This window comes from Chelon labrosus (assembly GCF_963514085.1).
Source record: "Chelon labrosus genome assembly, chromosome: 23".
Taxonomy (NCBI): domain Eukaryota; kingdom Metazoa; phylum Chordata; class Actinopteri; order Mugiliformes; family Mugilidae; genus Chelon; species Chelon labrosus.
In genome coordinates this window covers 3,433,108-3,445,788 of record NC_140356.1, presented here as the reverse complement: position 1 = coordinate 3,445,788, position 12,681 = coordinate 3,433,108, and the positions used below count along the sequence as shown (strand labels likewise).

The following is a 12,681-nucleotide window of genomic DNA, read 5'->3' as shown; positions in this document are numbered from 1 at the left end:
AAAAAAAAAAAAAAAAAAAAAAAAACCAGGAGCACCTTCGACTAACACTGACGCAAAGAAAAATAAGAACAGATAGTCTTATGTACAGATGCACATTCTTTACATTTTAGTCCTGCTGCTGCAGCTGTGTAACCAACCAGGGTCCAGACAGAAAGAGATGGGAGGCGGCCACGTCTAGTTAGGCCCCTCCCCTTTCCTCTCTGTAAACAAATGGGAGGTGTGGAGCGGTGCTGCTGGGCCTTCTGTTCAGTAACGGCTAAATTAAAAAAAAATATATACATACAAAAAAAAGAAAAAACAACAAAAACAATCAGTGCAATGTAGGCAGACAAAAGACACAAAAACTTTACAGCTTCTAGAGAAAAAAAAAAAACACATGGAATGAAGCTTTCTTCGTCCGTCCTTCTTTTTTATACTCTGCTGTTAATAAATATACTCACTGTACCTGTCTGTATTCTCATAAGTTCTCGGGCTTCCATGCTCAACAGCTACATCCTTTTTTTTTTTTTTTCCTTTCTTCCATAAAAACTCGGCTAAAATGACTTGAAATGTAAAAACGATGGCGCTAGAACATACTTTTATCTATAAATAGTTTTAAAATAAATATTCCTGTATCACATTGTCTGTAGGATATTAACCGTCGTGTTTAGAGTGGTGCCTGCTGAAGGAGTCCCATTTCATTCAACCCTGCGGTAATACTGCACAACAACCGTTACTGATTTGCAATAATAATTAACAATAACAATAATAAAAAAAAACTCCTTCTTGTATTTACTGAATTTGTGTGGTTGGTGGGTGCAGCTTTTGTTTCAGCAGGTGAGAAGTGGGCTTTCTCCAGCGGCTCCGACTGCAACCCAACACCCGCCTCTGACAAGTTCAGCAACGCTGGCAGATCCTCAGCTCCGCTCAGAATCGGTGCAAAATCAAGACCTCAAAAAGACATTCCCTTATTTCTAATCATACTTCTTGAGAGAGAGAGAGAGCGAAAAAAAAGCAACCTTCCTTTAGTTTCCGTCGGGGGTTAATTATCACAGGAACAGAAGAGTTCCCGAACCAGTTGAAAACAACAAACACATACAGGGCACATCGACAGGGACACCATAAATAAGATAGAAAGAGGGGAGGGATAAGGGACGACTCTGCCTCCTCGTGAAGCTGCCGTCTCTGCAGCGTCGAGTCTCTGGTACAAACTGAAGAGCTCTTATTTTGCAGTTCCTCTCTCCTCCCGTCGGCCTCTCTCCTCTCCGCTCGTGCCTGGCAGCAAGCGCACCGTCCAAATGGCTCGGGAGAAGAGAGGAGGTGGAGGGGCTGGACAGCGGTGAGGGTACAGTAATGAAGTCTGATGTCGTAGAATAATAGTAGTAGTAATAGTAGTAAAGGTGGCGGCGTGGGCAGAGGGAGGAAGGGGGTGTGTGTGGGTGTGGTGTTGCCCCGTAACAGCATGCTAGTCCTGGCTGATTTATTTATTTTTTTTCCCAGAAGTCATTTGATCGGTGAGGGAGAGATGGTCCGAAAAAGCAAGCGCTCCCGAGAACAGCATCGCTCAGATATGAACTTCGGTGAGGAGGGCGGGGAGGGCGAATCCTTCCAAAACTTTTCTCCCATCCATCCAGACACACTCCACTCCCACCCCGCTGCTCCCCACCCCTTCCCTCGTCATCTTCCTCCTCCTCCTCCTCCTCCTCCTCCTCTACACCAGCTGGTAGCCCGAGCCAGACGTCTGGTCGTATTCTATTGTGTACTGCGTGGTCCAGTCCACCGCCACGGGCCGGATCAGGCCGCAGCAGCGGATCTCGAAGAAATCTATGAGGTTTCTGATGCAGCCGTGGCTAGAGGGGGACAAAGAGAGGCGTCAGACTGAGGAAACGGTGCAGGAAGGGTGGTAAAACATTCAGCTGACGTGAGAAGTTAGCCAAATACTGTTGTTCCACAATTCCTTGCTGTAACCTTAGATGAATCATCACATTTAATCCTAACATGTCCAGTCTGAGGCCAGGTAGAATCATACTTTAGTTTAAAGAATGTGAAATGTCAGAATAATAAGAGGGAGAACGATTTACTGGACTTCTTATTCCTGTCATGACATTTGCAGAAGGTCAGAAGTTTACACACACAGTATTTGGTAGAATTAAGTGGTTTGACTTGGGTCAAATATTTTAGGAAGCTTTCCATAAGCTTCTTACAAGAAGTTGCAAGAATTCTTGAACGTTCCTCCTGAAAAAACTGGTGGAGCTGATTCAGGTGTCCTGGCTACCAAACACTCTTTAAGTTCAGCCCAAGCTTTCTATTGGACTGATCTCATAGCTTTGTGTTCTATGCTCACCTTACCATCAACTTTAGACTACTTACACATAGACTTGTATAACAATGACACAACTAAATGTATAACCTATGCATGATCCTTTATTTAACATCTTTATGGTTGGATTCACAATGTTTTCTCACTTGTTCTTCTGCCTTCACAAGGTCATTGCACTGAGGATGTTGCGAGCAACAACTGTTAAGGGACTGATAGCACTCACATTACCATGGAAACCACATACCATGATTATCTGTGTAAAAGCTGTGTGTTTAGGGGAGAGAGCCAGAGGAGCTTCTCTCCAAAGAGAACCTGTAATTAGACTCTCTCTGAATCGCACATTTAGTCATTCGGTCACAAGCTCGAAGGTATGCTCTGGGTCACTGTCCATGTGGAAGACCCATTGGGGACTAAGCTTTGACTTCCTGGCTGATATTGTGATATGTTGTTTCAATATATCCACATAATCATCCATCCTCAAGATGCCATCTACTTTCTGAAGTGTACTCCTGCAGAAAAGCCATGATGCTGCCACCACCGTGCTTCACCACTGAGGCAACTTGGCAAGTCTCCCCCTTTAACTCCAGACATGATGATGGTCATTATGGTCAAGCACTTTTTCATCCATATCCTGGCTTTTTAATGGCAGTTTGGAGACAGTGTCTTTCAGATCATGTCAATGAGGGACGCAGGTCTTTTTCTACCCGTTTCCTCCTGTTTTGATTAAAAAAAGAGACTTACTTGAATGGGCTCTCGATGGACGTGGCTGTGACTTTAAAGTGCTTGTATCTCCGAGCGTTCATCCTCTCGTTGGTGGTGATTCCCAGTGCGGCGATCTAGAAAATACAAACAGAGGAATTTGAGACAGAACCAAACTGCTTACAGCTATTGTCACCTATGTCAAAGCACTCATTTGTAATTGCAGATAACCCCGTACCTGGTAGAGCTGACACATGATTAGCACGGCCACCCACATGAAGTGGAAGATGCTGTTGATGAACATCCAGAACATCCACGGGGAGCAGGAGGCGATCTGGGTCAGGTAGTGCCAGAAACCATCCTTGGCATAACTGGTGGCACAGTGGATCCTCCAGTCTGGGGGGGGGGGGAAAGTGAGAAGGTAAGTATGGTAGCGGAGAAACAGAAAGAGTGGAGGGTGGTATTGAGGGAGTAAAAATAAAGATTTTTCTGCTTACAGGAGATGCAACCGTAAATCATCCAGCAGATCATACAGAGCAGGAAGAACAGATAGCCCATGAAGTAGCGGTGATTTCCACTTCCTGCAGAGAGGACAAATAAATGTCTTATTGTCACATTGCTGTAGTGTTCTCACCACCATCAGTTTACGGTTGTCAACTGAACTGAAGTAAGATTTGAAAAAGAAAAATGCAAGGATATCTAGAAGAGATGATGATGAGTAAGAGTGCGGTCTTTCAATTTGTGAGCAAGATTTTATGACTTCAAGTTCAGATAGCTTCCTGCTCTCAGATCTTGACGTATTAACAACCTGAAAGCTGAGTGGTTAGGGAGCATGCCATGTGGGAACTGAAGTTCCTGCTTTGATTCCCAGTCTGTTGGACTTTCACTGCACTTTCATCAGTAGAGCACATTAAATATGCTGGAGTTCCTCTTTGATTCAAGACCACACTCTTGAATAAAGACAGGAATATATCCATAAAGCCGAAAATTGCCACTTAATTAATTATCTGACATTTTCCTCCCAGCACAGAGACTATGGAAGCTGCGAGTGGAAAGCTCTTCTTTAACTTTGATTCAATTTTAACATCTTGTCAAACTGAAGAGTCTGCAGCTATGTGAGATGTTAGACTTAAAGAGTGATGCTTTGAGCTAAACGCTAACATGAGCATGCTAATATGCTAATGATAATGTTTATATGCTAATGTTCCGTGTGTTTAAGGTTTATCATGTCCTTATTAGCATGTTAACATTAAGCAACTAAGACAAAGTAGACCATTAGGTGTTGGGTCTTTTCTGGGTCTGTGTGAACCTGATGGGGCTTGTGGACCTCTGTGGTCCCATTAGGCTCACAGGCTCACACAGACCCAGAAAAAACCTCTAACTGGACCTGGTGTTTGTTCAGACAGCTTCAAAACTTTAAAGCTTCATCCTGACCACCTGGCCTCAAAATGGAAGCACTACAATCCCCCCTGTCAGTCCTTCCTTCCCTGACTGTCTCCAGTCTGCTTCCTAGAATACAAGGCTTCACTGGTCCCTTTTGTTTTTCTCTTCCTTTCCTGCATCTTGTCATCAGACCATTCTCCACTGTGTCGGGTTTCTGTCATCATTTACTACTTGACTTGGCTGTTTCTCATTCCTCCAGGTGGTTTCAAACAAGCTGCTTCAGTTTTTTGTAACACAATCTGCCACTGAAACCTTAATTAAAATCATATTTCATCTCTAAATACATCCATTAACACTCTCTCTGCTACTAGTCCATTGTGCTTTTGTTCTTTGCCTAGCAGGACTGTGAAGCCAACATTCTATGTGGTACTCTATCAAACCTTGTTTCTAAGTTGTGTTTGAGCTTTAAATCAGAGCACATGTGGCTTCTTAAAGAGGTACACGAAATTGGTTAAACAAGAAAAAGCCACAACTCTCAAACTCAGGAGACGAAGTATGAGCGTCTGGTTGTTTGCAAGGATGTGTTGTTATCCTCATAAATCAAGTGTTGTTGTTCACGTACCCACGCAGTTCCCCACCCAGGGACAGTGGTGGTCGAACTTGGCGATGCAGCGGTTGCACACGGCGCAGTGTTTGGAACGGATGGGTTTCCGTATCTGCGAGGAAACAAAAGGTCTCACATGATCTCTTATTCTTTTCGTCTTTCCTGTAATATCAGCTGGTTGCTTAGAAGAAAGAGAACTCACCAAGCAGGTGCTGCAGAATATGCTCAGGTCCAGACTGCCTGTCTCTGCCAGCTCCACAATTGTCTGAAGGAATAAAAAAAATTAGAGAAAAATTAATGAACAATCAAGAAATTCATCTTGCTGATGTCCATTTGGCACTGCAACAAAAGGACAACAGACTGACGCTGGGATTTCCAACTAAATCACCAGACTGGAAGTTAATTCACAGTGAACAACGGCTACTATGAATTTACTGTTCAATTCAGAAACTCGTCTGTCTCTTTAAAGCTCAGGGCTTTTAATTAGGGCCTTGCCTTTTATCTACGTGCACCAGCGCACCCCCTCTGTGTTTATACTGGCTTTTTCTACAGGATATGGTTGTGTAAATTGTGTAAAAAGATACAATACAATTGTGTAAAAGGACACAAAGATCGTCATGTACAGCAACATCACAGCACAAAAAGAGGTGGAAGGGGATGGTGTGCAGGGAGCGGAGGGCTTTGTAGGCTTTGATCTGAGGTGGCCGACCAGCCGCTGCGCTGCGCAGACAATGCAGGGTAAATATAGCTCTTCATCAATCACAGGAAGGAGAATAGGGGGCTCTGGTAAGAAGGAGAGGCACTGTTGTCCCTCATTAGAGTGAGATAATGAGGGGCAGAGAGGGAGAAGGCCTGCACTGTTCAGTTACACGACATGTGATGCCAGGACACAAACAAGATTTACACTGGGTGAGAAAAAGTGGTTGAAAAAACATTGCTTTACCTTTTTCTTCTGCTCCTCTGACGCTTTGATGATTCCGGGATCAGACTTCCAGGATTTGCCGAAGTTGTAGAACAGAGCTAGAGAGTTAATCAGGAAGGGCATGTGGACAGTGGCAAACGGGAGATGTGCAGCGAGGTCAAGGAAGATGGCAGACCTAAAATTTGCAATCAGTTCCTATTTATATTAACCCTTTGCAAAAAGCATGGGGTAATAAAATGATAACGATAATAAAATGCAACAATGAGTTCAATTTATGACACCAAAACCAATCTTTACATGCACCATTTAACACTGTGCTTTTACTTTACATGTTGGAACTGGTACAATTTGATGAGCTGTATTTGAAACTGTGGTATTACTGTATTATTATTTGAGTTTTTCTGCCTTGGTGAGATGCTACTGCAAAGTCTGAACTGGGTCTGGCACACTTGGCCTTTAGTTCTAGTAGCCCTTTTGAATAAATATCCATAAAACACTTTCATGTATTTTTACTACAATGATGTCAGCTTGAGTCAGAGTTTCTCTTCGCAGGAATTTGGCCAACAGGAATACTGTGACGCAGAGAACAGCTCTGTCTCATCTTGACTCACCCAGTAAAGGATGCATCAATTCAGTCTGTCACAATAGCTATAAAGAAATACTCCTGGACATCAGGACTCCCTGATGGTGTGTAATCCCATTTCACCATAAGACATACACATGATTCCTAACTGAATGAGCAAATAACTGTGGTGAAGACTGTAACTGATTAACAGTAGTCAGTCTTGAAGGTGTGCATGAGTCAGCTTATTCCCAGAGGAAACCAGCTAAGTGACAGTCAGAGGTCCAGACTGGGAAAGACTCCACGTTGTATATGCTCATCTGTGACCAACTTCTGGAATAACATCCAGTTGTGACTAGGACAGAATAACCGCAGTGGATCAGCAACTGCAGCAACACACATGCAGAATATTTTGGGAAAACCGAGACTACTGCATGCTGCCAAGTTCAAGTGGGAGGCATTAAACGGCTCAACAAATTCACACAAAACAGTCATCTTCAGTCCATCTGGGGCCAATTGTTAAATAAACTCTTCAGAGTTCCTGGCTCCAGAAAGGTGGCTGTGATGCCTAATGTGGATAAAATGTTCCCAACTTAAGGGATTATTCTATTACAGCGAGTATAAACCCTATGGATGTGCAACGCTAAATCACTATGCTGCCGTGCTTCCAGGACAAGATGGCAAAACGTGTCGAATAAATGTGCTGAGATCATATTCCATTAGTCTAGCTGCTGGCTGGAGCTGGGCCATCGGTGAGAGCATCCGTGGCTCTGGTCATGGTTTGTCCCACACTGTTGACATTAGTGGGACTGTTGTCAGCGGCTTTTGAGACGACTGAGCCTGTGCAACTGATGGCAGAGCCTATCTGTGAAATAGATTGCTCTGATTGGCTGCTTGGCTTAGCGAAAAAACGCATGAGAAAAGAAAGTAGGAGTAGTGACAAGAGTAAGCAAACAACCAAGTCAGGAGGACACACATTCAAAGCTCTTATCCTTTTTCATCTACACCCAACATGCAAATATTTTCACATCAATGTGGAAACACCCCCATGCAACTGTCTGTAACTCTTCCAAGCTAGTTCTAGTTTGTCTGGTTTGCCCTGTTGAATGATAAATGCAGACCACTACTATGGAGTGTCAGTTTGTATCACCTAGGCACAGAACTATGTACCAGCTGTAGCCTCTGCAATGAGTTCAATGGACCAAAGTAGTAGACTGACTGCCTGAATTGCTTCAGCCAACCTGGATCATTATTGTTGGGTTCAACTGAACAAGTGGTCTTCTTTCCTCTACTTAATTGTAGGAAGTAGGCACCACTCAACAAGCCTCATTGCAAAGGTTTCTTTACCGCCGGTACTGATGTATCTATTTCAAACCATCGACATGATATCTACAGGATATAGTGAAAACACACTCGGTGTGAACAACTGAAGCAGTAAGCAAGGGTTTGGAGAACTAGAGGTCTGCCCAGACACATTGGAAAGTTCTAATGCACTGCAAGAATAGAAACAGCACGTAGATAAAACAACTGTGATTTGTTGGTTAGGATGAGTCATTGTGGTTATCCTTCAAGCACCTTCATGACTTCATGACTTATCTTGGCACTGAAACTCCACAAGTCCCTGAAGGCCACATGAAGCCGCTGATCCTTACAGGTATCTCTATAGAGACCTTGGTGTTGATGACCTAATATGTAAAAGACTTAACGGACCGCCCCTTTACTAACTCAACAACTAATGGACATAGGGAGATGATGCAGACGATCAATACATCAGAGAAATGGAGAGATTGGTTTAACCTCTCCTTAGCAACCACTCATCTTTAGGAGGGCTGGGTCGTGACAGTCAGTGGCAGTTTTAAGTACAGTATATGCACGTGCTAACAGTGTGCAGACATTTTATAATTAAGTGAATACTGTAAAGAATCAATACCCCTGACAGTACAGGGCTGAAGGGATTGTTAACATATACCCTCACCTAGTTTTCAGAATTCCACCTGCTGGAAATCCATTTAAAGTCTTCTCTCCTTTCCTTCCTGAGTACTGAGGAAAATATGATCTAAGTCGGGTGAAGACAAAAAAGTGCTGTAATACAGCCCTATGCCTGCCATTTGATCCCTTTCCACCCAGAGGCCTGAAGACAATGATGATCTCACAATGACAGAAAGTGGGTCGAAACTGGGAGGACACAAAGTTTGAGTCTGGAAGGCAGAACCAAGGTGTGCGAAATACTAGGTTGCCTAGCAGAGATGTGTTGAGAGTTTGCACTGTTAAAACCAAAAAAGTAATCAATCCAGTTAAAGAACAGGACAAGACAAGACATGTGAGCATGTACTCAGGCCAGGACACTTCAAACCAGATTTTAGCCAATTCCATAACAGAAAGGCTTATATTCTCATCTTCAAATCAAAGTTCAACAGAAGAACTGCAGGCAAGTACAAAATGACGGCCTCATCCAACCCATGCAGGGCCTCAGTCCACCGTTTATGTAAGGGTGCTCTGAAGGGTCAGAGTAAACCGAGTCCTCCCCTGACAGCACAGTCTGAACAATACAAAGGAGCACATTAGAGCAGGTTACAGGCGACAGGAAGCTTCAAACTAAATACTTGTTGAGTGGTCTAACAGCCTTGGAAACTCCACGTTTCTAACTTCAGAATGGGACGGAGAGCAAATTTTAAACACAACTCTAGAAAATGAGGAAAAAAACTAATTGACACACATAAGTTATGTGAGTATAATACAGGTGAAGCAAGCTATGAAGCTTGGGAAAAAGTTTGTACACATTCCGTCTATATTCCTATACTGAAAGCATCTCAATTCAAGTCTCCAATCACCACCACCACCTCTAGATTACATGGGTTCCTGTCTGTATCCATTACCTTCATCTGGGACTTCCAAATGATCTCTCCTTATTGAAATTAAACTGATAGTGACAATTTTCTAACCAGGTGCCAGTGAACCACTGCAGAAGAAGAAGGAACAATGATATCATGGTTTTAAAAGAAAGAACTGTCACAGAAAACTTGACAGAAATATGCCATTCCTGTTTGGTTCATGTGTCAGTCTGAGGAAGGTTACATTGTTGCTACATTGTTGCTCCACTAATGCAACCAGATCTCTATCTCTTCAAAGTCAGTCATGAACAAACACTGTTTGCCTATTTCATTTTTAAAACTACTTCTACTGGACTTTCTTGCATTTATCAATTCATTAACTTTTTGTCATACAATGTGAAAGTTAACATAGACGTTCGCTTGCAAACTAGCTCATTCTTAACGATGGGGCCCATCAGGTGCTTTTCCTTGTGGGTAGCAGTATCAAAGGCTCCTGTGATTGTGGCTCCTGGTGCTGCCATGTAACAGTATGAATGGCACCATTCATTTTTTAAATTTAATATTAACTTAACAAGCACAAAACCATCCAGTGCTCTTGATATGTGGATCACTTGATTTGCATAAATATATGCGATTAGAAGTATACTGCCTCTACTAATTTGTATTCAATAAGGCACCTGTCCACGTTACTGAGAGAGAGAACACAGTGTCTAACAGATAACCTATGTCAGCAGGAAAACTTAACCTCGCTCCACTGTCAGCGACATGAAACAACATGCCCGGTAACTGAAAAGGCAGGTGAAAGACACCATTATTGCGAAGGGAGTCAAGGGCGGATTCAAAGGCTTAATGACAACCTTCATGGTTGGAGGACAAAAGAGAAGCCTGAAAGAATAAGCAAATAAATTCACACAAGAAAAGACCTGCCTGCAGTCGAAGGGTCAAATCTCTATGTGGTAAATTATCCATGAACAAACAAACAGCAGTGAAAGGGACACAAGGTCACCAAACGAAAAACAACAGCACAATCTAAAAATAACTGACATGATGTTCAGAACACGGCTTTCGTTTTCAGTAAGCCCAGGTCAAAGGCATCTTACTCTCCCTTCCCATTAGTGGAGCAATGAGGCAGAAAATTAAATCCCTTCCACAAGCGAGAACTTTGCTCTCACCTCCTCCAATTAGGAGCGTCTGAACAGAAAGGCAATTCTTTCCTCCTCCTCAGCATGGTGAGGGCAGCCATGCTGAGGTCAACAGGAACCCTCTGGAGTTGCTCTGTTGGGTTTCACCCAGCAGCTGCTACACACTAAACTCAGTGTTCACAATATTAACACACAGCACCAGACATGGAAAACATTCAGATACTTACGTATAGCGTTACAATGAGACCTGACTTGTGGCACATCCTGCCTGCAGTGGTTTAACATCATTCCTACTAATGCCGTCTGCTCTTCACATTAACCTTTCTCCTCTCCAATAAATTTGATCCACTGTAACTGACCTGTAACTCAATCTCTGACCCCATCTGCTAACACAAGTACTTTTCCTGGTGATCTTTTGTCTTCTTCTGCCAAACTTCAAATCGAGCAGCAGTAAAATTGGCCATATTTTACAGAGATCCCGTCAATTACATGGAGATCGCATCCGCAAAGCCTACTGGTGGGCCTGAGAGATTCATAAAAGCTTGAGGCTTCTATTGCTCTGGGTACGATTTACAGTACCACATTTGTCTACACAAAATTAACAATTATAGGAATTCAACCAACTACAAAGACGCACTTGTGTGTAAATCTCCAAAAACTCAACAGCATGTTTCCCCTCTGATGCTGATTGTTTAATAAGGGAACAACCACAGCAGAGTTCACCACCAAGTGGCAGTGGATAGATTTAACAAGTAGACGTGCACCAGCACCAGGTTTGTGAAGCACCAACACAGTACCACGCAGCTGCTTATAAGACCAGAATAAAGGTTCCATTTCAACCAGCATTGACAGAAGAGCAGTGAAAGCACACCTACACACAAGTGGAATGTGGACAAGTAAGACTAAAACAGATGGACCTAAGAGTCCATCTATCATTCTGACAGGTTGGAAAGATCTACAGAGGACTAAAGTATAATTTGACTGAAGACTACCTATGGGGAAATTATCAACGGTCACAAAGCATATGCAAGGTGCGTCAACTAGAGGTAAAATATTGTGAAAAAACCCCCCACAAGTCTCTGGAACCACTGACATTAGTTTTGTGCAAATCTTCTTCATAATCAAGTTAAACTGTTTAAAAAAATTATATATCTCCAAATGAATTGAATCCTTGCGAATCAGAATCAGATTGATTCAGGGAGTCAGCTACAACTATAAGGTTTTCCTTTTAATGAGGACTTCTACTAAAAAAGAAAAGGATATCATTCCAGAACCAGTAAAACCAGGTGGTGTACATCCAGAACTTGGTTGCCAGATAGATTCCCAGCGGGAGAGCACTGTGCATGGAGTGGTCGAAAAAAGCCCTGCAGAGAAAAGAAAAAGAGGAGAGGAAGAAGGTCACAGTTAGCAGCAGTTTCCTAAAATAGCTATTTCCTACGTGCTGAGGGCTTTGTCTCACTACACCTCCCCTTAAACTCAGTTTAAAGACATCTGCAACACAGCATCACTAAATTTACACACACAAAATATTAGTTTTCATCCTTATTGTACCCTTCTACCACATTCTGGAAAGGTCTGGTGTTGCAATATTTGCGGAACTTCATGATACATTTTTATAATGTGTTTCTCTTTCTGACCAGAAATGCAAATTTTTTTTTTTTCTAACTTCACTCTGTGTTTCACTAAGGACAAAAACAATAATGAAACAGATTTTCTTTTGGAAATGCACCCCCATCCTAGCCTTTCAAACTGTTGGCTTGCTGGTAAACACAGTTTATATGCATATTTTCAATTTGCTGTGTATGCGGGCGTCAAAACCTGTTCCTAAAACCTCAGTAGCATACACCACATGACTTAATTTGACAATGATACATTTAGAAAAGGAGCACAGCTCAGAAAATCCAAAAGGAATATGCCCTTTTGCTTACTTGACCCTGATTAAATTCAGAAACATACTGGTGTCATATTTTGCAGGATGCTCGGCAGTAATGCTCTCAGTATTACAGTTAAAGGACTCTTCCTGTTCGTAACAACTTTGGTATTATTCTAACAAACCAAAAACCAAATCCTTCCTTATGTGTTCAATACATCAAGGCATTCTTCTCGCAGATGTTCCACCTGCTGACTGACAGGGGGACATATGGACTAATGCAAGCCCGAGGCTTTGATCTGAATCCTGCATACAGCAGCAAAAACAAACCAAACCAAACCTGATGACACACTGCAGCTGGACCTAACA

At 42.6% G+C, this 12,681-nt stretch overlaps 1 protein-coding gene across 1 annotated transcript in view; it reads right to left on the bottom strand.

The window, feature by feature from the left end:
- Positions 1–1,672: 1,672 nt before the first annotated feature.
- Positions 1,673–12,681, bottom strand: part of zdhhc17 (zDHHC palmitoyltransferase 17) — a 29,726-nt gene continuing 18,717 nt past the window's right edge. Inside the window, exons 10-17 of the mRNA XM_084573277.1 lie at positions 11,706–11,806; positions 5,929–6,053; positions 5,188–5,250; positions 5,004–5,097; positions 3,496–3,579; positions 3,237–3,394; positions 3,041–3,135; positions 1,673–1,829 (exon numbers count right to left, since the gene is read on the bottom strand). Of these exons, the coding sequence (XP_084429403.1) occupies positions 1,691–1,829; positions 3,041–3,135; positions 3,237–3,394; positions 3,496–3,579; positions 5,004–5,097; positions 5,188–5,250; positions 5,929–6,053; positions 11,706–11,806 (859 nt within the window). The 3' untranslated portion in view covers positions 1,673–1,690. The remainder of the gene's footprint in view (positions 1,830–3,040; positions 3,136–3,236; positions 3,395–3,495; positions 3,580–5,003; positions 5,098–5,187; positions 5,251–5,928; positions 6,054–11,705; positions 11,807–12,681) is intronic.